The following is a 27,498-nucleotide window of genomic DNA, read 5'->3' as shown; positions in this document are numbered from 1 at the left end:
TCTATTTCTTCCTGTTTCAGTTTTGGTAGTGTATATGTTTCTAGGAATTTGTCCATTTCTTCCAGATTGCCCATTTTATTGGCATATAATTGCTCATAATATTCTCTTATTATAGTTTTTATTTCTGCTGTGTTGGTTGTGATCTCTCCTCTTTCATTCTTGATTTTATTTATTTGGGCCCTTTCCTTTTTGTTTTTGATCAAACTGGCTAGTGGTTTATCAATTTTGTTAATTCTTTCAAAGAACCAGCTTCTGGTTTCATTGATCTGTTCTACTGGGTTTTTTTGGTTTTGATAGCATTAATTTCTGCTCTAGTTTTGTTATTTCCTGTCTTCTGCTGGGTTTGAGTTTTATTTGCTATTCTTTTTCCAGCTCCTTAAGGCATAAGGTTAGGTTGTGTATCTGAGGTCTTTCTTCCTTCTTTAGGAAGGCCTGGATTGCTATATACTTTCCTCTTGTAACTGCCTTTGTTGTGTCCCAGAGGTTTGGGTTGTGGTATTATCATTTTCATTGACTTCCATATACTTTTTAATTTCCTCTTTAACTTCTTGGTTAGCCCATTCATTCTTTAGTAGGATGTTCTTCAGTCTGCAAGTATTTGTTACCTTTCCAAATTTTTTATTGTGGTTGATTTCGAGTTTCATAACGTTGTGGTCTGAAAATATGCACAGTATGATCTCGATCGTTTTGTACTTACTTAGGGCTGATTTGTGTCTCAGTATATGGTCTATTCTGGAGAACGTTCCATGTGCACTGGAGAATGTATATTCTGCTGCTTTAGGATGCAATGTTCTGAATTTATCTGTTAAGGCCATCTGGTCCAGTGTGCCATTTAAAGCCATTGTTTCCTTGTTGATTTTTTTCATTAGATGATCTGTCCATTGCTGTGAGTGGGGTGTTGAAGTCTCCTACTATTATGGTTTTACTATTGATGAGTTTCTTTATGTTTGTAATTAATTGATTTATATGTTTGGGTGCTCTCACATTTAGCACATAAATGTTTAGAATTGTTAGGTCTTCTTGGTGGAAAGACCCCTTGATTATGATATAATGCTCTTCTGCATCTCTTGATACAGCCTTTATTTTAAAGTCTAGATTGTCTGATATAAGTATGGCTACTCCAGCTTTCTTTTGTTGGCCATTAGCATGATACCTGGTTCTCCATCCCCTTATTTGCAATCTGAAGGTGTCTTTAGGTCTAAAGTGGGTCTCTTGTAAACAGCATATTGATGGATCTTGTTTTCTTATCCATTCTGTTACCCTACGTCTTTTGATTGGAGCATTGAGTCCATTGACATTTAGAGTGAGTACTGAAAGATATGAATTTATTGCCATTATGATGCTTGTAGAGTTGGAGTTTCTGGTGGTGTTCTCTGGTCCTTTCTAATCTTTGTTGCTTTTGGAATATATATATACACACACATACATATGTATATATATACGTACATACGTACATATATATGTGTATATATGTATATATATATATGTATGTGTATATATATGTGTGTGTGTATATATATATATATATATATATATATATATATATTCATCTTTTCTCCCCTCAGAGAGTCCCCCTTAAAATTTCTTGCAGGGCTGGTTTAGTGGTCACAAACTCCTTTAATTTTTGTTTGTCTGGGAAACTTTTTATCTCTCCTTCTATTTTGAATGACAGTCTTGTTGGATTAAGAATTCTTGGCTGCATATTTTTCTGATTCAGCACACTGAATATACCCTGCCACTCCTTTCTGGTCTAGCCTGCCAAGTTTCTGTGGATAGGTCTGCCTTTTGACGTTCAGTTTTTGTTGAATCTAATGCGGGTCCTTTGTGCTCCTGGATTTTGAAGTTTGTGTTAGGTTAGGAAAGTTTTCTGCTATGATTTGCTCACATAACCTTTCTACCCCTATTTCTCTCTCTTTCTCTTCTGGGACCCTATGATTCTGATGTTCCTTTTTAATGAGTCGCTGATTTCTCTAATTGTTAAATCGTGCTCTTTTGCTTTAATCTCCCTCTTTTTTTCTGCTTCATTATTCTCTATAAGTTTGTCCTCTATATCGCTGATTCTCTGTTCTGCCTCATCCACCTTTGCCGCCGCTGCATCTACCTGTGATTACAGCTAAGTTATAGCATTTTTTATTTCATGCTGCCTATTTTTTACTTCTTTTATCTCTGCAGAAAGGAATTCTAATCTATTTTCGACTCCAGATAGTATTCTTACTATCATGATTCTAAATTCTGGTTCAGACATCTTGCTTGTATCTGTGTTGGTTAAATCCCCGGCTGTCGTTTCTTCGTGCTCTTTCTTTTGGGGTGAATTTCTTCGTTTTGTCATTGTGAAGGGAAAAAAGGAATTAATGAGGTAGGAAAATTAAGATTTAAAAAAATTAAAATTAAAAAGAATTAAAATTAAAAAATTAAAAACACACACATACACACAAAAATCAAATAAATGATGCTAGATTCTAGGTGTGTTTTGTCTGGGTGTTGAAAGTGGTTTTAGAGATTAGAAAAAAAGGGGGGGGAAGAAAAAGTAATAAAATTTTTAAAAATTTCAAAAAGGAAATCATTTGAGAAATTGAAAAATGAATACACTGAAGTAGACTAAAATGAGATGATGGGAATAAAATCTGAAAAAATATACACAAAAGTAAAGAATAAAGTAGCAAAAAATTAAAGAAAATTAATAAAAATTAAAAATAAATATGAATCTTTTTCTGTATTCAAGAAAAAGATAAGAAATGAAAAAGAGAAAAAAGATTTTAAAAAAGAAAAAAAGGAAATCCTTTGAAAATTTGAAAAAGTGAATACACTGTAGTAGACTAAAATAAAATGGTGGAAGTAAATAGAACTTGAAAAAAATTACATAAAAGCAAAAAATATAGTAAAAATTTAAAGAAAAATATTTTTAATATAAATTGAAAGTAAAAATGCAGTTTTTCTCTTTCTGCATTCAAGAAAAAGAAACAGAAAAGAAAAAAAAAGAAAGAAAGAAAAGGAAATCGTTTGAAAATTTGAAAAGTTGAATACACTGAAGTAAACTAAAACAAAATAATGGAAGTAAAATAGAATTTGAACAAATTTATATAAAAGTAAAAAATATAGTAATAAAAATTAAAGAAAAATATTTTTAATAAAAATTGAAAATAAAAATGAGTTTTTTCTCTTTCTGTATTCAAGAAAAAGAAGTGAAAAGAGAAAAAGAAAGAAAGAAAATTGAATAGATGGACCTGCTAACAGATTGAAGTAGGACTGAAATTATTTCATTTTCCCCTAGAAGTCAGTCTATGTAGTGCTTTATAGTCCATAAACTAAGCCGGTGGTAAGACTGTGTTCCTGAGAGCGAAGTCGGCCCAGTTGGGCCGAGCTCAGTGTACGGCTCCGTTCTCCACTAGATGGCGCTGCTAGCCTACTGGGGTGGATTTTTGTGGGTCTCATCGGTGCGCATGCGCATGCGCGGGAGCGGTGAAAAATGGCACCACCCAGCCACCCAGTCTGTTCTTCTGGGTCAGCAATCGCGCACTAGTCCTCCGTCTTCAGCTCTCTTCCACTCTCCGCTTTTCCACTCTCCGTGACCAGGCCCCAGGCAGTACCTCTCTCCCAGGTTTTGTCTCAGATGCGGCTGTTTTCCCCGGCCCCTTACTTGTGAAGGACTGCGGCTTTGACCCGTTCCGCCCCTCTGCAGGAGGGTCTCACTGAGCAATGGCGGAATATTGGCTGCACCCAGGAACGCTTGCTGGACCCTGCTGCTGCTGGTGCCCCGAGACTACAGCCACATGGCAGCCCGCCCCAGAAAATGTTTGCGAGACAGTGTAGCAGCAGCATCTCGGAGATTATGGAAAATCACAACACACATCTGGTACCAGGCTTCACTCTTAATGACCTTGTTCCAGCACCAGCGAATGTGGCCATTTTCTAGGGTCTGCTGGGACCAGGTGGCTTCAACAGTCTCTACCAAATGTCCTTACAGCAGTGGAACCGCTTTTCCCCGTGTGGCTTGAGAACCTCCCGGACCCCACTCTGTTCCTGGGGATTCGCCCTTCCCACCAGAGCACTACCAGGTATGGAGCTGCGGAGTTGCAGCCTTTGTGCTCCCCTTGTTTACAGTCTTAATGGAATTTAAACCCTCTCCTTTCTCCCTTTTTAGTTCAGTCCCTGCGGCTGTTTTGAATTTTCCACTTTCTCTCCAGCTGCTTTTGGGGAGGGGTGCTTTTCCTGTATTCTACCCCCAAGTCTCCGTCCTCTCTCCACTCACAAAAGCACCTCCCTTCCTGCACCTTCTCACTCCCCAAGTTCACTTCTCCGTGCTGCGTATCTGTTGAATTCTGTGGTTCACGTTGTGTAGATTGCTGTGTTAATCCTCCAGTCAGTTTTCTAGGTGTGTAGGATGGTTTAGTGTTGGTCTAGTTGTATTTCATGGACGTGAGACATGCTGGGGCGCCTGGGTGGCTCGGTCGGTTAAGCATCCGACTTCGGCTCAGGTCATGATCTCACGGTCTGTGAGTTCGAGCCCCACGTCTGGCTCTGTGCTGACCACTCAGAGCCTGGAGACTGTTTCAGATTCTGTGTCTCCCTCTCTCTCTGCCCCTCCCCTGCTCATGCTCTGTCTCTCTCTGTCTCAAAAATAAATAAATGTTAAAAAACAAACAAACAAAAAACTTCCATGCTGTTCCACCAACTTGGCTCCTCCCAAACATCACCTTTTTTAAACATACTATATACTTAAAATAGAATGCTCTCCAACTTTCTTCTCCCTTAACCAATCCACCCCCTTCCCCCACCTCCTTCATTCACCTTGTGTGTTTCTACTCCTTCCGGACCAGTGGTTCTCAACCTAATCCTCACTAGATTTACCTGGTTAGCTTAGGCCAAAACCAAAAACAAAACAGATGTCCATTTAAGACAATTAAACCAGGACCTTTGTAGTGGATCCTTCCTGGAGCATGATTCTTTTTTCTTTCCTTCTCTCTCACCTTCTCCTCCTCTTCTTCCTCTTCATTCTTCTTTCCTCCCCATCCCTCCTTCCCCTCCCTATTCTCCCCTTCCTCCTCCTCCTCTTCTTCTTCCCCTTCTCCTTCTATCCTCTGGTTGCTCTAGTCTATAGCCGAGGTCATAAACCTTTATTCTGGACCCAGAACAATTAACATCTGTCCAGTGAAATCTCCAATTTCCCAAGGAATCAGTTCTCTATCTATGCTCCCTGAGCACTTTCCCTTTGCTTTTCCAGCAATAGTGACATTTAATCTTCCTACACAGGATGAATATCCCTTTAGTTTGGAAATGTGTCTTATACTTTAAACCCCATTCTATTTCTAGCACCTAGACGGTATCTGGCACATAATGGTAACAACAGATAATGGGATAAATAAATGGATGGATGGATAGATGGATGGACCCAAAGTTGAAGTCTTATTAATCATTAAGATTTGATAATTCTTTGCTTTCTCTAGGCTTGCCAGCCAAAAGACAAATAAATAAAGCTATTGGCTTCCCTGGGATCATAGGAAAGTAAAACCACCAGGACTTTCCAATTAAGGATCCTGCCCCTGGAGATAGTTCTTACTGCCAAATGAAAAGCAACATGAACATATTATTGGCCTCTGAAATCTCCTCTCAGATCCACAATGCTTCTTTTCCTCCTTAAACTCCTATGATGTTTCCATTTTTCATTCCTGGATGAGGAGTCAGCAGTGAACTATGCCTGAACTGCTTTCTCCCACAGGCAATGCCAATCTCTTGCTAACAAAACAAAATTAAATTAAAAAGAGAGTGTTGGTTTTTAAAGTAATTGCCAAAGGGCTTTGTATGATTAATACGTTCCACCAGTTCCATTACCCTAAGTTCGTAACATGCAATTTCACTCTGGTGTACGTAGTTGCTTCTTGTTGGGTCATTGATTGGTATCTACATGCATTCACTCAGCAAATAACTTACTGAGTAATTCCTGCAGGCATAGCACTCTGCTACTGTTAGTTTTAGCTCTCCAGTTTAGGTTTCTGAGGGAAGAAGTGTATTGTTTTTGTTACCAAAAACAATTAAGCGACATCATGTGAAATTGCCTCTTGTTCAGCCATTTTACTTTATTTTACCAAAACAAAACCCACAAAAAAAAACACCCAGCAATTTCATATGGCCCAACTTAATACCTAACCTTATGAATTGTATAAGGTAAGGCTGCCCACGTAAGAAAGTGATTAAGGGAACTGACTTTACGATTTTATCCATTATATAGTGTGGTCCTTAAGGCCTCAGAGCTTTTGAAAAAGTCTGACATACTCCCTCTCCTAAAAAAATAAAATAAAAAAATACTCAAAATACAAAGTAAAAAGTAAAATCAAAGTTTATAAATATTTAATAAACATAAATAATATGATCATGTCAACTCCATTGTTATTGTTCATAAACATTTCCAGCATTTATAAATAAATTTGTTAGTTTTTTCTCGCTTTGCACAAATTCAGAATGCACATACTTACTGAAAGATCATGGTAAATAAATTATTTATTTGCAAATAATTTCAAAACCAAAACTTTTAAAAATGATTTTTGAAAAAAATTTTTAAACCACTAAGAAAAAAGGTTATTGGGATATGGGACGCATTTTAATATGCTGGTGTGATATGGAGATAGAGCTCTAAAAATAGAAGTTCCAGGCCCATGAGAATATGAAAATAGGGTGCCTGGGTGTCTCAGTCAGTTAAGCATCAGACTGTTGATTTTGGCTCAGGTCAAGATCTCACAGCATGCGGATTTGAGCCCTACATAGGGCTCCACACTGACAGCGCAGAGCCGGCTTCGGATTCTCTGTCTCTTCCTCTCTCAGTGTCCCTCCTCTGCTTGTGCTCTCTCTTTCTCTCTCGATAAATAAATAAACTTTTTAAAAAATTAAATTAAAAAAAATTTTTTTAAAGAATATGAAAATAGCCATGGGAGCTCAAAAGAATTCCTGTTCCCTATCCCCAGAATCTAGGTGAATCAGAAAGAATTAGGGTTTGTAAAACGCATGCAAATACTGAACTCAGCTGTTAGATAATTCACTGTTGAGAGGATTTCTGCTGCAGAGAATCTGGATTAAGTGGAATTATCATAGTAACTACTGAGAATTCCTTGCACTCTTGTGAATTATAAATGTCAAACAACAAATGAGCTGAGCCCCAACCAGACTCCCTAGGGTCAGCTTAATGATTTGTCAGAGCCCCTTCTATTGGAAATGGTTGGGGGCGGGGGAGAGCAGGTTCCCTGTAGATCCTGAGATCCTCCAGCTTCCCTTCAAAAGTGACTTATCTGGTAAAGCATTTCCAGCAGGGTGCACCATTGAGACACCAGAAACTACCCAATAGGCATCAACTCCTAGAAGAAAGTCTCTAGACTTAACTGGGGAAGAATCACCAGAAACTGGGAGAGATAGGGACCTCAGGCAGCCAGGCAGGCCTTACTTGGCTCAGCCTGGATTGTGATTGTGAGAAAGCGGACTCCTGAGAAGGAAAGGCAGAGCTTGGTCCAGGCACCAAGGTGATGGGGCATAGTATCACCTGATTCAGGCAGACGGAGCATGGTATATCCCCACCCCCACATGTTTACTGAGGGAGCACACCACAAATTCAAGGAAAGGAACACAGGGGGGAAACAGCCCTCTGAAGCTCAGGCTATACATTCTGATTATTACCTTGAACTCCAGCCATTATCAAGAGGACTGGATGGGCACTCATATTCCCTTGGGCCCAATGGGAAAAGAAGCTTCAGAGAATCACTACGTTTTTACGTAGTGATTTTTTATACTTTATACTTTTTATACTTTTATACTTTATACTTTTTATACTTTATATTTTTTATACTTTTTATACTCAAAATTCAGGTAACTTATTCATTCTACTGATCACCTGGTAGGCAGCAACATATACCTGCCAACTAATAAGTGTTTGAGGTGTGGGTCAACATCCTTACCCTGGCCTTACACCACTGTCTCCCCAGGGCCCTTTGAATGGCTCCCCTTAGGTTTATTTTAAAGGAAATGAAAGTATTCTCTCTTAGTCACACACAGGCACACATATATAATGAATTCACAAACATCTATCTCTCCGCTCATCCCCAGCCCCCCAACCTCTCCATCCACACCTCATGCTCATTACCCACTGCCATGCTAAGAGCAGGGAAATGGTTCAAGAGAAGGGAGTGGTGTGGCTTTTTAACAAGAGACAAGTTACTAAACCTCCAAACCCAAGATATGCCCAGGGGTGATAATATTCCCTTCATAGGATTTTTGGGTTAATTTATTGAGGTAATGCATATAATGACCTTTGCCCGTTATAGACAAACAATAAACAGTAGCTGTTGCTATTGTTATCATGCAAGGCTATTGATACAAATCCTTCTGACTGTGACTCTAACTTATGATATTTAAAAAGCCAAGATTAAATCTGAAAACTAAGAATAAGGTTTTATGGCAGAATGGCTTAGTTCTTGCCTCTAAATAATTAGTGGGCTCGGTGATTTTTTTTTTTTAGAGGAGTTATTTTTTTTTATTGTGACATAATACACAACATAAAAGTTATCATTTTAACCATTTTTAAATGTACAGTTCAGTGGTGTTAAGTATATTTACATTGTTGTGCAAACACCACCACTATCCACCTGCAGAATTTTTCATCATACCACACTGAAATTCTGCACCTAGTAAACAGTAATTCTCCATTCCCTTCCTTCTCTGCCCTGATAACCACTGTTATCCTTTGTCTCTGAATTTGACTATTTCAGGCTCCTTATAGAGGTGGAATCAGAACATTTGTTCTTTTGCATCTATTTCACTTAGTGAATATCTTCCAGCATATTGTTCCTTATTGTTCTAGGACCCTATGGTTTTATGTTTATTATTCTTCTAGGACCTTATGGTTTTATGTTTAGGTCTTTGATCCATTTTGAGTTAACTTTTTATATGGTATAAGGTAAGGTTCCAGCTTCATTCTTTTGCTTTCTGGATAGTTTTCCCAGTATTTATTGATCAGTGATATTTTTTAACCTAGCCTAATAGAGTCCATCAGCCTACAAGGGATTAAAAAAGAAAAAGAAGAAGGTGGTCAGGATGACATTGAATCATTTCACAAATTATGTTCTAATAAATTTGTTTCATAGCTACATTATAGATACTCTTAAGTCCTCCTTATAACATTACTAAACAGTAGTATTAATTTCCAAATGATACTATAGAATTTAAAACTGAAGCATTTATATTCCTCTGATCAAAAGAAAAATTGTCACTAGGTTACACCCAGGTCTGACTAATTTTATATTAGGACAGATAATTTTGTATTTAGGTAGTCTTCTTGCCTGGCAAATACTAATTTGTTAAATAAGGTATTTAAAAAAAGAAAAAAAAGAATGTAAAGCTTCACCAATATTTATTCTATACCAAAATGGAAATATTCCTATTTTAAAATTAAACAGACAACAAACTAAGAAAATGAGTGCATATATTCATACCTGCAATCACCTGACAGTGGGAAATAATACAAACTCAAGGAATAGCAAAGAGATTTATTTTCCCCTTTGTCATCTTTTCTGAGTCTGTGAAATCCCAAGGCACATCTGTTCATTTTCCAACTTTTCTGGCCTATCCTAATAATGGGGAAGGAAACTGGAATGAATGAATGAATGAAAGAATGAGAAAGGACAAAAGGAGAAATAGATCAATTTTTTCATGTATGACCTTTGTTTCATTCATTAAAGTTCAAATTATTACTAACAAATGGTCAAGCCCAATGATCGACCCAACGAGAGTGTGCAATTTGATGATGTCAGTTGAATTTCTTTGTCTTGGAGACCTAGTGAGATAATAGGATTACAACTTAGATTCCACCCCGAGAAGACTATATAAGGACTGAAGAGGTGAGAAGCCATGAAAAGAGAATAGGAAGAGCCATGAATAGAAAACAACAAGACTCAACAGACCCTGAAGAGCCTTATGAGCCCCCAGAGCCCAAGAAAGTGTAAGATAAAAATTATAGCCAAAATAGCAAAAGGAAATCATAAGTAAATTAATATATAACATAGAATTCTATAAACTTTATTCTTTGTCTCTTTGCTTTCCAAGTTAGTTGGTTTGATAAAACACCCCTTAAATAAAGCTTAGATTATTTCTCCATTGTCCTGTTTCAGTAGTTGTCTTAGAGATCAGTAAACGTTTGTCTGGGGTTGGGTTTAAGTTGTAAAGAAAATTCTTTCCTGCTCTTCTTGAATTTAAATACAATTTACTCATCCTGTTGAAATATAGTGGGAACTCCTTTTCTGTTGAAGAATAAGTTCATTTTTTTACTAAAGCTGATTAGTTACTTCTTCCAGAGCATTAATGTTCTGAATGGGTTAAAGCCTGTTTTCATCAAAAATATAAAGTACAAGAGTGAAAATGCATTTTGTTCTCAAAACAAAAAGTGAAAGAGAAATAAGCCAAATCAAGGAACTGCCCATTTCCTCCTGCACACCCTTTTTAAACATGCCTGTTCTTATCCCACTTTCTTCCTGCTATTTTCCACTTGGCTGTTCCATATCTAGCCAAACAGGGGGACTAGAATTTCCTTGAATTTCTATGAATCTATTTTGTGAGTTTGAGTTGTTCTTTGCTGGCAAGCTCAAATGCATGCTGTTCGAAAGAGACAAGTTTACAAAGTAATGAAGTTTTTTAGCTGACCAGTTTCCCAGTTTGGAAACTCGATGGGTCACTTAGCTTTTCTGTGCTTTAATTTCATCATCACAGAGCACTCATGTAGCGACCATCTCCTAGTGTCTGATGATATTTTGGCCCTGAGTTTTCCTACAGCTTCTCTTAGGCAATGGGTTTCAGGGGAGGCTGTACGCATGCAGAATTAGTGTGCATACTGTATACTGCTTTTATCGGATTCTGAAAGGAACCCATGAACCCAAAAAACAGGTTTAGAAAAATCAAGTTGCCTTAGGATCTCAGGATGACGGAAGGAAGTATGCAAATCAATTCGCACTGGAGGAGTTTGAAATTTAATTAGGGAGCCAAACTTAATGCAGCCGATACAATGGGAGAACCATAAAAGGCAAACATATCCATTTTGAGCTTCATTTTGTGGTGCAGTCTGCGGGAGGCCAGAAAAAGAGGGAGAAGAGTGAGTATGCAGAAGAGAAGGCTTCCTGGAAGAGGTGAGATTCAACATCCCTCTGTTCTCCTATCTCAGGCTCTTGTCCTGGCATGTTCGTGTTGAGCACATAAAGTAAGTAATCATTTGTTTCTTCTCTAAAATGTTAGCCATTCAGGTTATAAAGCTGAAATTGTGTAAGAGTGTAAGCAATTGTAACCCTCTCCGCTAACCATTTTGACCATGCTCCTTTTAGAAACTGATAGAGACAACACTGACAATGCTTTTAAATAATAATCAGTAAGTAGTGTTAGCTAAATTTGTGAGTGCTATTTCCCTCCATCATCTTGTAAATTGACTTTGAAAACTGAAGCCGGTGGGGCGCCTGGGTGGCTCAGTCGGTTAAGCCTCCGACTTCGGCTCAGGTCATGATCTCACGGTCCGTGAGTTCAAGCCCCTCGTCGGGCTCTGTGCTGACAGTTCAGAGCCTGGAGCCTGTTTCCGATTCTGTGTCTCCCTCTCTCTCTGTCCCTCCCCCGCTCATGCTCTGTCTCTCTCTGTCTCAAAAATAAATAAACGTTAAAAAAAAAAAATTTGAAAAAAAAAAGAAAACTGAAGCTGGTTTCTGTGACCCACCCCACATTGTTGGGCCTCACTGTCTCCCCCTAGCCATCACCTTCAATGAATACCAAAATGGCAGACTCATTTTACCATTGCCTGAACAAAAACTGTCCTGTAGAATGCAAATTTATGAAAAGAGAATGCATGCTTAAGTATTTAGAGAATTCCAACGACTTGCATCCTCTGAGCTACTTCTGCCCTTCACTAGCAGAAATAATTGCAGTGCCCATACCAGGAAAATAGAACTTTATCTTCTTTAGATGGTATCTCTATATTGTCCGTCATCTTCATTGCATTTCCTGTTTCACCTTCCTGCTCAGGGCCTTCGGTCCTTAATTCACTTCACAGGAAATATACTCACATATGTGATACTTGAAATATATTTTAAGTAAAAAAATTAAAACTCCTTGGTGGACTATGAGTTATGGTTGGGAGCTTCAGCCCTTACCTTTTATTTTCTTAGTCAAATTATGTCTCTTAAACATATGTTTTTGACAGACTGCTGAATTTATGTCAATAACAACTAAAATTTACCTTAATTATCGTTTGGAAATAAGTACAAATTGAAATGGAATTCAAATGAATGAATTGAAATTCAAAGTCCTCTTAATCAGAGACTTGTCCGGTCTGCTACATCGTTAAGGGAAATTTCTAGATTTCTGTTCATGATACAATTTTTGTCCAACTCACTGGTACAGAGAGGAAAATCATGGAATGACCAAGAATACGTAATTATTATGTACTGCATGGTGAAAATATGTTGTTCAACTTAGTAGTAAACCATGTCAGAACATCAAGATCATTTCTATCTGCAAGGCTTGCCTGGTGAGGTGTTCACCATCTTGCTGGCATGAGTCATCTGTTCGTCCTTTTGGAGATCAGGCTTGCCTACACCATGGAATTTCCCGGAAACTAAAAAATACTGATGACTGTGTCTCAAACTTAGAGATTTTGATTTGATGGTCTGGGGTGAAGCCAGAAAACTGGGATTTTTTAAAGCATTCCGGGTGATTTTAATGGGCAACCAGGTTGAAAACCACTGCTTTAGACCCTACACTGTACCTGCACTGAAAAAAAAAACAACTCTGTTTCAGCACATAGTAGATAAAAGGCTTTCTGGTTAAGCTAAAGAATGTCTCCGTTTCAAGGCCTTCTGCCAACAAATGTTTTATATCTAAAAGCATGCCTCATTCCTATACCTGTCTTACCTTGATCCTCCTTTTATTCATTGAGCATTTATTGTGTGCCACTGACTGCAATTTCAGATCCCTGCCTACCCACATAGGTTCTGATCACTCCCTCTTTAAAATACCTGCAGGTTTCAAGGCAGTATCAGGTTCTTTTCCACCCCTGGAACTTGCCCCCTGCTCTGTCTTCATGCTTTGTCCTGGCAATGATTCTATCCATATTTCTAAGCATATCTTGAGTGTGAAAAGGCATTTCCCATTTTAGAGAATAAATACTAGGGAACATCTTTTTAAATAAAGGATTTGTGTTCTCATGGTGGTAATCAGTATTAGCATCAAGTGAAAAAAATGTGCCTCTCTACTAGGTAAATGCTGTACTTACAAAAAGGTAGGGTACTTACAAAAAGATCTAGAAATTGGCAACCCAAAATTAAGGAATAAGTTGCTTTCCCTTTTCAAGAAGCAACAAAGATGATCTTCTGCCCTTGAAATTGTTTTAGAGTCAGGCTGCATATTCAAAATAAAGGTGATAAATGTGTGTAGCAGAATGTGTTCAGATAGGTATTACAGATAATCGATGGGATTCAGCATCAAACACCATGCCTTAAAAGTATCTAATTTACCAGCATGAGGGATTAAGCCATCTGATGCTAATAAAAATTGCTAAAAAACCTAACAATGAAGCTAGGTTGGCATATGGCTATATTTTTAATGAATGCCATCCGAGAAGCTGGTAGATAGCTCTACCATTTAAATATTGGTAAGATAGAATTAAATACATTTGGGATTGTTGATTAAAATTATCATGTTCCTTTTGTTCCTCTTAAGATTATAGCTATGTTTTCAACAAGTACTATATACTCAAAATAGAAAAGTCAAAAATTCATCAAAGTACAAAAGAATTATTTGTAATAAAACTGACCTAAGTCAACCACTGTTAACATTTTAGATTGTGTCCTTTTTTGATAGATAGATGATAGATGATAGATGATAGATAGATAGATAGATAGATAGATAGAGATAGATAGATAGATAGATTCACAAATACAGATTCTATATTAAACAGGTTAATAGTGTACACAAAAGTTAATATCCAGGCACTTCTTTAAAAATTCCATGTCATCTTTTGGACTTCAGAACTTCACCAATACCTGTTCTCATATTACTAAAGTATAATAACTTGATAAACCTGGCCAGTTATACAAATATTCTGAGGGCTGAGATAACATGCAAATAAACCTTACATATCAATGTGTGAAGGCTGGACAGACCACACAGTTCAAAATAGGAAGTGCACTCTGCAAAGCTAACTTGCACATTCACTGTCCGAGTTACAGCATCTTCAGGGGCGCCGTGTGTCAGGCATATCAACTCTTTTCAATAAAATGGTAAGTAATAGATTTTATGACTCTCCCTGGTCTCCTGGCAGACATCTCATCTTCTCTACTTAGGGCAGAAACGGGTAGGGATGATTCTTAGCCAGGTCCTCCAAGCCTTTGGGATTTTTGCTTGACCCATTGTTCCATTTGCAAATAAAACTGCTGAGTGTTATACCAGTTGAGTGTCTGTGGCTTCAGGATTTCCCCTTTCTGACTCTACCCTTCAGACTAGAGGAAAGGCTATGACTTACGGAAAGAAAAGCTGCATTCTTTGTCTTTGCCACTTTAAGAAAGTTAGGTGCCAGAATCAGTAATGTAGGCAAGTTTCCTATTATAAGCATTTTGGATCCCAGAAGAGAACCCCAATGATAAATGTTGGGCAATATTGCTGACGATGAGTGCCATTTTGACCACACTGTGGATTTTATAAAGGAGCTCTTTAGTTTAAAAATGCATTTTGTTATTTTAATTAAGAGAAGCAAACAAAACCCAAATAGTCCAAACCTTAGGGACAGGTTGTGTTCCCAAAGTTAATTGAAGCTCATTATTTGGAGCACATTTAAAATAGTGACTGGGTTCCCAGCTGTACTATAAAAACTAGCTTAACCCGTGATGTAGCTGAACTGCAGTGTTGGTATTGTGCTACGCAGTTTCCTATTTTTTCTCTGTAAAAATGGCCTGTGTTCTCATACATGTAGTGTTCTTATGCTCCCAGAGTCTAGAGGAGAGCTAACTTTCTATCCCATACGCCCCTTCCACCACTCCCCAGTTCCCAGAAGATTAGAGACGGAGTTATCCCTTCTCTCATAAGGGAGAGGGTTGCTTCCTTTGCCAACCCCTGGTGAAAAGACGGGGATTGAGACAATGACTCCTGCAGCTACTCAGTTGGGGAAGGGAATGCCCTGCAGGCATTGAGATAGAGAGGGCGAAGTGTTCATGGGATGTGTTTATAAGTCTGGAAACTCTCAAGCCAGAATGGGGAACTACAGAGGTGAGAGATAGTAACTTTGCCATGGAGGAGAAGAGACTGGGTCAGAGTTATGGACTCATAGCAGGGACGAATGAGCAGCCATGGAGGAAATGGTGGCACACGGATCCTACCTGCAGCCACACTCTTAGAGGAAAGTAGTCACCTGTCAAGATGGCACTTACAACTTCTTGTAGTGTTCCCAACTGGGCCTTTAGGTTTCAGATTCTTAGAAGAATGCTTGACCTTAATTACTGATAGTCTTTCCCAAAATAAGTGATATTTACCGAGGTATTTAGATTTTTTTCAGGGGAAACAAGATGAATAACACCAAAAAAAAAAAAAAAAAAAAAAAGTTTAACTGGATAGTGTGTATTTGGTGCAATATATAAGCAATGTTTTCTTAGGGGTTTACTGTCTTCCTATTACAGAAGTAACACATAGTGTTAAAGAAAATTTCTTAGAAATATAGATCTGCAGAAATGAAACAATATATGTTTTCTGTGGTTTCAACACCTGGGGGTGATCATTGTGAAGTAAATACAGATCCCTTAGAATTTCATCATTTTAAAATATATTTTATAAATACGATTTTCTATAAGTGCTATCATACTTTATAAGCCATTTCCTTGCCTGCTTTTTTATTTAAAATATCTTGAATAATATCTGAGTTATGCTATCATTTTTAATAATGAATCATTTTTCCATGATTTAATCATTTCCATATAGTTAGACATTTAGATTGTTTCTTATTTTTCTTTCTTCATGGTAATATAGGCAATATATTCATTTATACACATCACTACTCAAGAAAGGCATAGAGTTGGCCCATGTTCTTTAGTACGTGATTCCACATTTTAGAAGTGGAAGGACATGGCAACAGAATTCTAATTCTCAACAGCTGCCCCTGTGGAAATTGACTTGATAACTTAGACAAATTATCTCACCTCATGGTGAAAATGAAAAAAATAGGGTAAACTCATCTTTATGACAAGTAATTTTAGGTACATTTCAATTTGCTTAATTTTCTGGATGAAAAAGGTGGAACAGATATCTAATGCAGAAATTTTTGTATGTTGATGGTGGGTGAGGAAAAAAATCTTTTATGAATACATTTGGAAGTTTAAGAAATGGAGTAATAATCGGTTTTGCAGTTTCTGTTTGTGTGTTTGCTTGTTTTGCTCCTTTCATTCAACTTTCAGTTGACATGTGAGCTACTGACAAAAGAAATGTGCTATCACCCACACAACCTTTCAACAAAGATTTGTTGAGCCTCTACTCCAGGCTGGGGTTTGGCTGGATCAGAATGCGGGGTGAACAACACAAGTGGGGTCCCAGCTTCCTAGAGCTTCCACTCAGGGCAGTGGATCTCAAATTTTAGCACGCATCTGAATCACCCGGACGGTAAGGGACAGGGCCTAACATTTTGCATTTCTAATAAGTTTTCAGATACTGCTGCTGACCCAGGCACTTGGAGAACCAGTTTGGTAGAAGAGATAGATCAAAGTTAATCAAAGTAAACACATGAAATACCTGGTAGTGACTTCTGAAGGAGGTAAATAGGAGCTGAGATAGAAGATAGAAAGGAGACATCTTCTTTAGGGCTCTGATCCCTGATAAAGCGAGATTTAAACCAAAGCGCTGGGTCTCAAATCTGGCTGCACATTAGAATCACTTGAGCAGTTACAAGTCATACCCATTCCCAAGGTGCCAAACAAGACCAGTTAAATCAAAACCTTGAGGCGGGAGGTGGGGCCCAGTGAGGGTTGAGAACTGCTGCACCAAACAGTAAGAATGAGCAGGACACAGGAAACGAGGCAGTCAGAACCACTTCAAGCAGTAGAAATGGCAGGTGCAGAAGATGTGAGACAGGGGACAGCTTGGATTGGCAAAAATGCCAGAATGGCTAGAGGATAATCAAGAGAAGAGTGGCAAGAGATGGTTTTAAGGAAGAGGCATCAGCCCGGGGATTCGATCTTAGGTTGTTCACCCCAGCAGTCATTGGTGACCCCTAAGCAAAGGAGTGAGTGCCATTATCTGGTTTACATTTTGAGAAGAGGGCTACTTCTGAAGTGACATTCGTACTCTGCAGGCAGCCTTGACTATGCTTGGGCTTAAATATTGACTTTCTCCCTCATCCTTTAAAATTGGCTCTAATTTGAATGCAGCCAAGTTGGAGAATAAATAGTGTAGGGTTTCTGAAGGAAACAGGTTTAGGGGCCTTCAGATAATTTGGATGGCTTTAGTGAAAGCCCAGTTGAGAGCTGGTGTCCCAGGGAAATCAGAGAACATGAAAAGTGAGCTAGAAGGATCCCTTTAAGAGGTAGGGTTCCAACCCTCACCTTTCAAGGACAATGTGATTCTTTTTCTTATTGCATAAGCCGGAGGGGCCTGAATAATATGCTGATACCCCCCCCAAATGGAAATCCATTCACCTCTACATGCTTTTCCCCAACTCCACTACCTGGCTTGTATCCTCTTCTTCTGCAACAGGAGCCACACCAGCAAAATCTAGCTTGATGTGTTAAAACAAAAAACAAAAAACAAACAAACAAAAAAAAAAAATCCTGTGCTATGATAAGCAAGTTTTAAGTCAAGGATGGAGTTCAAATCCTAAAGGATCTTTCTCATCCACACGTCAAGACCCGTAGAAGGAAATGAGAGTCACTTCTTGGAGCACATTTTAGCATACATTAAATGTGTTGCAGCCTTGTTCTTAAGGCAAGCGGGTGTGGGACTCCAGCTCTTGATTTGGTAACTTCAGTATCACTTCCCCAATTCTCCAAGTTGCATCCCATCTGCCCTCTCTGTCCTCTCATGTCATTCATTTTTAAAATATTATGGCACGAACAACGTAAAATAAAATATTATGGTATGTTATGAAACAAATCATATAACAAATTCTCACATACCACCCAGATCTCGTGCATATTACCATTCTGCCATAATATTGCCATTTTGCCATCTTTTCAAAAAAAATGAAAAAGACAAAGTGGAATCTCTCTTTTTCTCCTTCCCAGTTCCATGTCCCTCCCTCCAACAGTAGAGGGACACTGCTCTGAAAGCAGCATCTCACCTGCTGCCATGTTTTTATGTTTTTATTTCATCTGCCTATATCTATAAAATAATATATATAACTGTTTTGCTTGGTTTCATTTGCTTATGATTTCTGCGTATGCTTTTTTCTCACTGGTATGTCTTCAGGATGTATCCATTTGGTCACATGCAGGTCTGGTTCAAATTATTTACTTGTTATGTAGTTATATTGCAATTTATTCATGTAGACTCTCAACATTTAATTTGTTGTCATTATTTTCAATTTCAAATGATACTAGAATGAGTATGTTTCTACATAAAGGGAATGGGCACCTTCAGGGTTATTGAATGTCATAGCAAATGGTTCTCCAAAGTCATTGTAACAATTTACATCTCACCCTGGGGTGCCTGGGTGACTCAGTTGGGTAAGCACCTGACTCTTGATCTCAGCCCAAGTCATGATCTCAGGATCTTGAGTTTGAGCCCCTCATTGGGCTCCATGCTGGGCGTGGAGCCTACTTTAAGGATTGATGGATTTAATAAATCCATACCATCCCCAATATCAGTTTGTCAGGCTTACTGATAGAGCTCTGAGAATTTGTTATATGTAAAACCCCATTTCATTGTTGATTTAATTTTCCTGATTATTACTAAGATGAAACATGTTTTCCTAAGTTTATTGACTATTCACATGGTTTGTCCTCTTCACATGGTTTGTCCATTTTCTCATAGATCGTCTTTTCATGTTGATTTATCAAAAATCTTTACCCATTTCTAGGCGCTAACCATGGGTCAATTGTGTGCATTGTGAATTTTATGTCCCATGGCTTCTTTTTTCTTTATTTTTTGTTGTCTCTTTTTTATAGAGAAGTTTTACATCTTAATGCTAACAAATTTAAAAATAAGTCATTTATCATTTCTGGTTTCAATGTCCTTTTAAAGAAGTTATTCCCCACTCCCAAATAGTAAAGCTATTTCCTAACCTCTCCCTTTTCGCTTTAATCATCAAGATTTTATTTATACTTGTGATGTGAAGTAGTCATCTAATATATTCCCTTGTGGGTAACCGATTTAGTACTATTTATTTTAGTCTGTTCTTTTCTCCTACCACTTTCTAATGCCTCCTTGGCCATATGTCCATTTGCCGTGTGTAGTGACTCCACTTCTAGGCTCCCGATTCTGTCATACTGGTCAATATGTCTCATAAAGTTCCAAGTTTGTGTCTTACGTCTTACTCATCTGCTGTGGATTCATATACCCTTTTACCCAAATATATACACTCTTGCCTACTATCTAACAATTTCTACAGTTATTGAGGATTTCCATTATTATTCTCCCCAACACAACAGGAACCTAAAAATAGTGTGATTACTCATTGAACACAATCCTCCAGTCCTATTCCTACTTCTTAAAACTTCTTCTTGGAAGAGATGTGTGTCATTTTCACTCACACTTAATTGACCAAAATAAGTCACACATATCTCAGATGAAAGGACAGATATGTAGGGATGTATAATCATCATGCATTCAGGGTAATAATAGAGATGGGGACCCACTTGGAAGAAGAATATTATATACTACAATGTATATTGCTCTTTGTGTGACTGAAAACATCTTCATTTTTACTTCATTCTTAAGTGATAGATTACCTGTGTATAAATATTCTAAATTGATAGTTACTTTCCCTCAGAACTTTATTTTTTTAAGTGTGTATTTATTTTTGAAACAGAGAGAGAGAGAGAGAGAGAGAGTGAGGGAAAGTGGGAGCATGAGAGAGAGAGTAGGGGAGGGGCAGAGAAAGAGGGAGAAAGAAAGAATCCCAAGCAGGCTCTGCACTGACAGCAGATGGAGGGCTTCGTCTCACAAACCTGATCATGACCTGAGCTGAAATCACACTTAACCAACTGAGCCACACAGGCACCCCCCTGTCAGCAGTTTAAAGACTTATTCCATTGGCTTCCGACTTTTGTTATTGTTGGTATAATCGTGCTGTAAAATCTGTCATTCTCTGTAGGTGAGATTCTGTCATTCCCTTTAAGATGTTTATCTTTATGTTCTGCAGCTTTACTACACTTCATAGAGATGTGAATTTATTTTTATTTATCCTGCTTGGTACTCAGCATATTGATTTAATGAGGAGCCTACAATATTTTTATATAAAGAACCAAATAGTAAATAGTTTAGGCTTTGCAGCCTTACAGTCTCTCTCACAACTATTCAGCTCTACCACTGTAGTCTGAAAGCATCCACAGACAATACATAAACAAATGGGCATGACTGTGTTCCAATAAAACTTTATTTATAAAAACAGGTGGCAGGCTAAATTTGGCCCACAGGCTGTAGTTGCCTGAATTAAAGCCTAATAACTTTTTTCAATTCTGCAAAATTCTTGGCTATTATTTCCTCAAAACAATTACTCTATCATTTTGTCCTTCCTAGTTTTTGTTTGTTGGTTGGTTGGGTTTTTTGGGTGTTTTTGTTTTTGCTTTTGTTTTTGTTTAGAATCTCTATTAGATAAAAGTCCCATGCTATCCTCCACATTTTTTATCTCTGTGTCTCTGTGTGATGAATTCTAAGTCAGTTTATCAACTTCATCTTTCAATCCACTAAGTTTTTCTTCACCTGTGTCCAGGATGACCAATTTTCTCAGCTTGCTCAGTGCTTTCCCAGTTTTAGCACTAAAGTCTTATGCCCCAGAAATTTCTAAGGCTCAGACAAGCCAGGGTAGTTTTTCACCCTATTTATGCCCAATTCATGTTTTATCCCATATACTGAATTTTTGTTTCCATGATTAAGTTTTCATTTCCAACTTTGAATTAATTGTTTTTACCTAATATCTACCTAATTTGTTTCAAATATTCTTATATTCTCCTATGGATGTTATTCATATATTTGTTTCCTAATTATTTGTGAATTTGCAAAGTCATTTTCAGATTGCTCTACTATTTTAATTGAATAGATTAAATCTTCATATTTAATTGTTGCTTTTGTTAGGGTTTTATTTCTTATTAATATTTTTCTTCCCATATTTTGGAATTTTGTGTTGTAGACCCATTTTGAAAAGATTTTCTCAGTTGGTTAGTTTTTTTCATCCGAACTGCCTTCCCTAGTGTTGTGCTTCTCTCCACTACTTCTTCTTGAGGACTCCAGCCCAGAGCCAGGTCTATATCGACTGGCGTGTGATCAGGTTCACAGTAATATTGGGAATATTCATTACTAAGTCACCTGGCATCTTGGCCCAGTTCCTGTTCTGGGACTGCGTCTACCCCAGGGTTTCTCAAATCAGCACTTTTGTGAATTGTGGCATATTTAATAGCATCTCTGCCCTCTTCCCACTGGATGTCAGTAGTACCCTTGCCCCCCTCATTGTGGCAATATACAAAGCATTTCCAGGTATTACAAAATGCCCCCACCATGATTTATTACTCTATTAAAATCACCCCCAGTTGAAAACTGCTGCTCTATCCTAAGGCAATTCTTAGTGGCAGGTCATCTGGTCTCCTTATATAAAGCTTGAATAACTAAAAAAAAAAAAAAAAAAAAAAAAAAAAAAAAAAAAAAAAAAGCATATCTGTCCTTGCCCTTGGTTTCAAAGAGTGACCCTAGCTCTGGCTTTCAGGTTACCCTATAGGGCTGAAGTAACAAATGTCTTCATAACCTGAACTGACAGCCCAATTTACCTGCCCACTAGTCTCACTCACAGCCTTATGTTTCTGATATAGAAATGTTTATCTTTAAATTTTCTCATTTTATGTTCTACCTATCACTGACATGAGGTTAGGTCAGTGAGAGAGCCACAAAACTTTAATTTATTGACCAGAACTTAATTCTTCTTCTCTTTCTCTTTTCCCTCACTTCCCTTTAGCTTCATATCTTTCTTTCTTCCTCTCTCCCTTCATCCTTGATCAGTGACATTGGGTAAATCAACAAAGTGGAAGAAATATGTCATCACCAGGGTTGATGAGCTAGTGGGAGAATTAGTTCAGTGTCTTCAGGGCTCCACTTCTCCCTTTTACTCCTATCCCAACCTATTAAGACAGCAGCTCTCAAAGTATGCTCCCTAAACCAGCAACATCAACATCGCCTGGGAACATAATAGGAATTCTTGGGCTCTACCCAAGACTGACTAAGTAAGTTCTAGGAGTGGGACCCAGCCACTTGTGTGTTCCAAGCCCTCCAGGTGATTCTGATGCATAAAAAAGTTTGAGATCTCCTGCACTAAGACTTAGCTAAAGAGGTTTGAACCAGTGATTCTCAGCCTGACTGCACATTGCAGTTGCCTGTTAAACTTCATACAATTGCATGAGCCATTCGCCAAAAGATTCTGATTCAGCTCGGGCAGGGCTCAGGTTCTTTTATCTTTTAAATTCCCCCAAATGATGGGGTACCTGAGTGCTTCAGTTGTTTGAGCATCTGTCTCTTGATTTTGGCTCAGGTCCTGATCTCACAGTGGTGGGATTGAGCCCAGAGTGGGGCTCTGTGCTGACAGTGAGAAGGCTGCTTGGGATTCTCTCTTCCCTCTCTCTCTGCCCCTCCCCTGCTCACACACGTGCTCTCTCTCTCAAAATACATAAATTAAGATTTCAAATAAATAAATAAATTCCCGCAAATGATTCAAATATCTAGTTCAATTTTGCATTATTCGTGTCCCACTCACCCATTTTAATGATCACTGATGCCAAGTCTTACCCAGTATTTCAGGAATTCTACATGGAAGTGGGTAAACTTCTAGTGAAAAAGTTGAAAATCAATCTCATCTGGAAGTGGACTTTCCTGGGTTTGAATCTCAGTGTTGCCCATTTTCAGCTATGTGACTTTGAACAATTTACCCTCTGTATGCCTCAGTTTCTCCCTCTGTAAAAAACGGGATGAATAACTATACCTATTACTAGGGTTGTAAGGATTACATAGGCTGATGTAGGAATATCTTCAGAATAATGCCTGTCACACAACAAAAGCCACGCAAAATTTCTCTGAATTATTTATTTTGTAAGTAAAACATGCAAAGCACCTTCAAAATAAACTTGTCAAAATAAGTGTTTTGAGAAGGAACATTTTTTTAAAAAGCAGTTATAGAATGTTTCTTTTTTTTTTTCATATTGGAAACTTTGCTTTAGAAGGCCCACTTTCTCCCAAAAATGTTATATCCTCTTTAAAAATATTGATTCAATAAAAATTAACTTCTTTCATTAAAATGTTTTAGAATTTTACCATATGGTTTTTAACATCAGCTAGTGGAATTATAAAACCGGAGCTCAGAATCATTTTTCTATAGTCAAATTTGAGCTTCATAAACTGATAAGCCAACAATAAATTCAACCCTTATGTAAATCCTGGCAGAGGTCAAAAGAAGTGGAACTGAAATAAACATCTGCTGAATTTGATCTATGACAGATATTTAGCTGAAAGAATTTGTGTGAAATATGGTGAAAACATTTTAATAAGGTAGATACGTGGGAGGTTTAACTTGAGTAAATACATTTTGAGGTGTGAATGTATAAACATCATCCAAAGAACCACCAGCAATTTTATCACTACAACTTTGAAAGACAAGTAGTTAAGTTGAGTTTATCACCAGAGGACATTCACCAGAAAGAAACTAATTTTATCACTTGTACCCACAACTGCATGAGACAGCATTTCAGGGCTGGGTGGAGTTTTTTTAATAGCAGAACACAGCCACTCCAACACAATAGGGCTTAGATACATACTGTTTAAATTAGTTACCTAGGGTGTGGATGAGCAGGGGAATTTCCAAATTATCTGTTGTTAATTATCAGGCAAACAAAGAGAAGATTGTAACTTGAGATTTCTAAGCAAAGTCCACCTGTGGCTACTGAGTATGCAGAGCTTAGATGGTTTCAATTCTCAATAGATGTAAAAATTAACCAACTTAAGCAAACATTGATTGAATTTGATAAGAGGGGCATGGAGGGAGGAAATTCTAGAAAGTAGCCAGAATAACCATGTCTTCATGATTAATTAGACAAGAAAACTCAGATATAACTTCTATATGTCTTGACTCTTCTACATCCCTATTTTCTCACTGTTCTTCCCTTCCATGTGGTAAATCCTCCTATTTAATTTGTAAGCCACAGACATGGAAAAGAAAGAAAGAAAGAAGAAAGAAAGAAAGAAAGAAAGAAAGAAAGAAAGAAAGAAAGAAAGAAAGAAAGAAAGAAAGAAAGAAAGAAAGAGAAAGAAAAGGAAGAAAGGAAGAAAGAAAAAAGAAAGAGAGGGAGGGAGGAAGGAAGGAAGGAAGGAAGGAAAAATCTGTCAGAACATTCTTAAGAAGTGATGCTACAACTACTCTTTCTTTGATCAGTGAAAACACTGGTTTTTCTCTTCTTTAAGGGTTCATTACAGACAGGCAGTCAATCCAGAGGTGAGAGAATATTGTTTTCTTGGGCAAGTAATTTGCAAGAATTAGAAACATAGCACATCTTTGCATTTGTAATATCTACATTACTGGTTCGATTGTTAAGGTCTGTATTGAACTGAACAGCTATGGATACTGCATTTATAAATACTTTTAGAGAAGGATTCTATTTAACAGTATACTACTTTAATTATTCTAGTAAATTTGTATGTTTAAGTGTTCTGCCCTCATGAAAAATTGATAAAGGGCTCTTGGAACCAGTAGGCTGAGGCTGGAAGCCTTGCCCCAACTGAAAATTCTGTTTTCACATGCACTCTGGGTAGCTTTGTTTCTCCTTGCTGCCTTCCCACACTGAGGCTTGGTCAGTCTCCATTATGAGATCCACTTGATTTTTTACATGAGTTACCCACTTTTTATGTTACCTGCTTGGTTCCTGGAAACACTGCCAGTGGCAACTCCAGATTAGATGGTTTCCCTTTCTGGCTTTAATATTCTATGAGTGGAATAAATTACATAGTTTTAGATATAGAAAGAGTCATGGTAAGGTTTGGTAAACCTTGCCTTCTGGGTAGGCAGCTGATTTTGGACATGTTTGGATTGGAAACAGTGTCCAGGTTTAAGAAAAAGATCCGATTTAAATGCGTAACAGCCTACCAGGGGTTTCTGAACCAGTCGTGAGTTGTATGTGGGTATAGGGGTGGGGGAGATTGTTAAAAATTTGGTATCAAATAGGGTATTGAATTCTGCAACTTACTCTAAAATGCATCAAAAACCAAAGATGAATGGATGTGACAAAGCGAAGAATAGCAAAATAATAACAATTAAAGCATCTAGGTTAAGTATATTGATGTTCACTTTCAAGTTCAACTTTTGGATATGCTTATAATTTTTCATAATAAAAAGTAAGGTGGAAAGTTTAAGTGTCAGACAGACTGAACAAACAGAGCTGGAAATTTTAACATAATACTCCACTCTACATACTTTTTGGCCAGTGCACTTTTGCATCCTCCACGTATCACTCTATATCAACACAAAACCCTTTTCCTTCTAGATGTAACTATCTTCATCATTTTCCTCTCTTGTAAATATGAGATGCATGATGATGAGAATTAAAAAAATATATATAGGAGAATGTAGAGAAAGTAAAAATCCTACCATGTGATGAGAACCACTGTTACCATTTTAGGAAATATTTTTCTAGACATATAACTAGACAGAGTATGAGACATCTCATATCTGTACTTGAGAGAAAGCTCTCACTTTTCACTCCCTCCCCACTCTTCATCACCCTTGATTTGCCAGTGTTTTGCCTTCAGCATTTTTCTTGTCCGTGCCTTGAAATTCTCATCAAGCACCTTTGATATTCAAGTGTATCTTCTCTCCAATTAATTTGCATTCCATCATGCTGTCTTGCATACCTGAAGCCTCATATTTGCTACTGGATTCATAATTTCTTGAGTCTAATCTGATTAAGGCAAAACCATCCATCTCACTTAATAAGTAATTACACAGTTTAAAACCAAATTCTCACTCTTGATAGAAATGAGAATATCCAGGCCAATCTATATCTGTTTAGTTATGGAAAACACAGAGATTGTAACTGTAACACACAGAATTCTTAGTTTAGAAAACATAAGCCAACTTCAGCTCATGCAGTTTTCACTTGGATTTTGTCACTGCTATCTCCCATGGGTTCACAATGAGTTATTGGCAGTCTCTGAAGAGTAGGGAAGGTTCCAGGCTCTCCAGGCGGGCTTTGGCAATGTTCATGAACATTTTTATTTCATGGAAATAAAACTAGATTTCGGTTCTTTAAAAAGTAAAAAGAAGTATCCGTACTAATATTTGAGAGGTATCTTTAAAACATCTACTTCATGGAGTTTCCATGAGTTCACTTTCTTGCACTGCAAATTTTATAAGCAGTTTCCTAATTTTATAGAAATACCTTACTTGGTCCCATTACAAACTCTTTTCATGGAATCTCAAAGAATATATTAGTAGACTAGATTATTTGGGTTATAAAAAGTCTTTAGGAATAGAAAAATGGATTGTTTCTATCTTTTATTATAGCACAGTCCTGAGCTACATCTAGGTTCAAATCACTTTTCATACTTTGCATTTGAGGAATAAGGAATATAATAACAATAGTTGACATTTAACTAGATGCTTCCTATATTCCAGACATTGTTGTTTTTAAAAATATCAATTTACTAAATTCTTAAAATTGTGAGAGATATATTGCTTTTACTCCATCTTATGAATCTGGAAACCAAAAGAGAGAGAGAGAGGTTAAAGAATTAGCAACAGCATGGGGCGCCTGGGTGGCGCAGTCGGTTAAGCGTCGGACTTCAGCCAGGTCACGATCTCGCGGTCCGTGAGTTCGAGCCCCGCGTCAGGCTCTGGGCCGATGGCTCGGAGCCTGGAGCCTGTTTCCGATTCTGTGTCTCCCTCTCTCTGCCCCTCCCCCGTTCATGCTCTGTCTCTCTCTGTCCCAAAAAAAAAAAAAAAAAAAAAGTTGAAAAAAAAAAAAAAGAATTAGCAACAGCAAATTAAGTGGTAAAACTAAGATAGCTCTAGAGCCTATGCCTAAACTATTCCATTTACCTGACTCTCTAGGGTCCAAAAAGAAAAAAGGCACTACACTGGTCTAGAGGTAGGGTGCAGTAGGAACCTACTGTTTCATAAATTTAGTGTGAGTCTTGGGGCGCCTGGGTGGCGCAGTCGGTTAAGCGTCCGACTTCAGCCAGGTCACGATCTCGCGGTCCGTGAGTTCGAGCCCCGCGTCGGGCTCTGGGCTGATGGCTCGGAGCCTGGAGCCTGTTTCTGATTCTGTGTCTCCC

General features: G+C 37.9%; 1 protein-coding gene across 3 annotated transcripts in view; it reads left to right on the top strand.

The window, feature by feature from the left end:
* The first annotated feature begins 10,828 nt into the window (after positions 1-10,828).
* The window catches only part of FYB1 (FYN binding protein 1), a 166,223-nt gene continuing 149,553 nt past the window's right edge, over positions 10,829-27,498 (top strand). Inside the window, exon 1 of one of the 3 annotated variants that reach the window (XM_058718142.1) lies at positions 10,829-11,153. Coding sequence is in view for 1 of the 3 variants with exons in the window: in XM_058718112.1 (XP_058574095.1) it covers positions 14,283-14,285 (3 nt within the window). In the remaining 2 variants the exon portion in view is untranslated. Of the gene's footprint in view, positions 11,225-14,162; positions 14,286-27,498 lie in introns of those variants that run through there. The other 2 variants (XM_058718122.1, XM_058718112.1) reach the window with 2 other exon arrangements.

The sequence above is a fragment of the Neofelis nebulosa genome, chromosome 1 (assembly GCF_028018385.1).
Source record: "Neofelis nebulosa isolate mNeoNeb1 chromosome 1, mNeoNeb1.pri, whole genome shotgun sequence".
Lineage (NCBI taxonomy): Eukaryota > Metazoa > Chordata > Mammalia > Carnivora > Felidae > Neofelis > Neofelis nebulosa.
The sequence above is the reverse complement of the archived record's forward strand: the minus strand, read 5'-3'. Positions and strand labels throughout refer to the sequence as shown.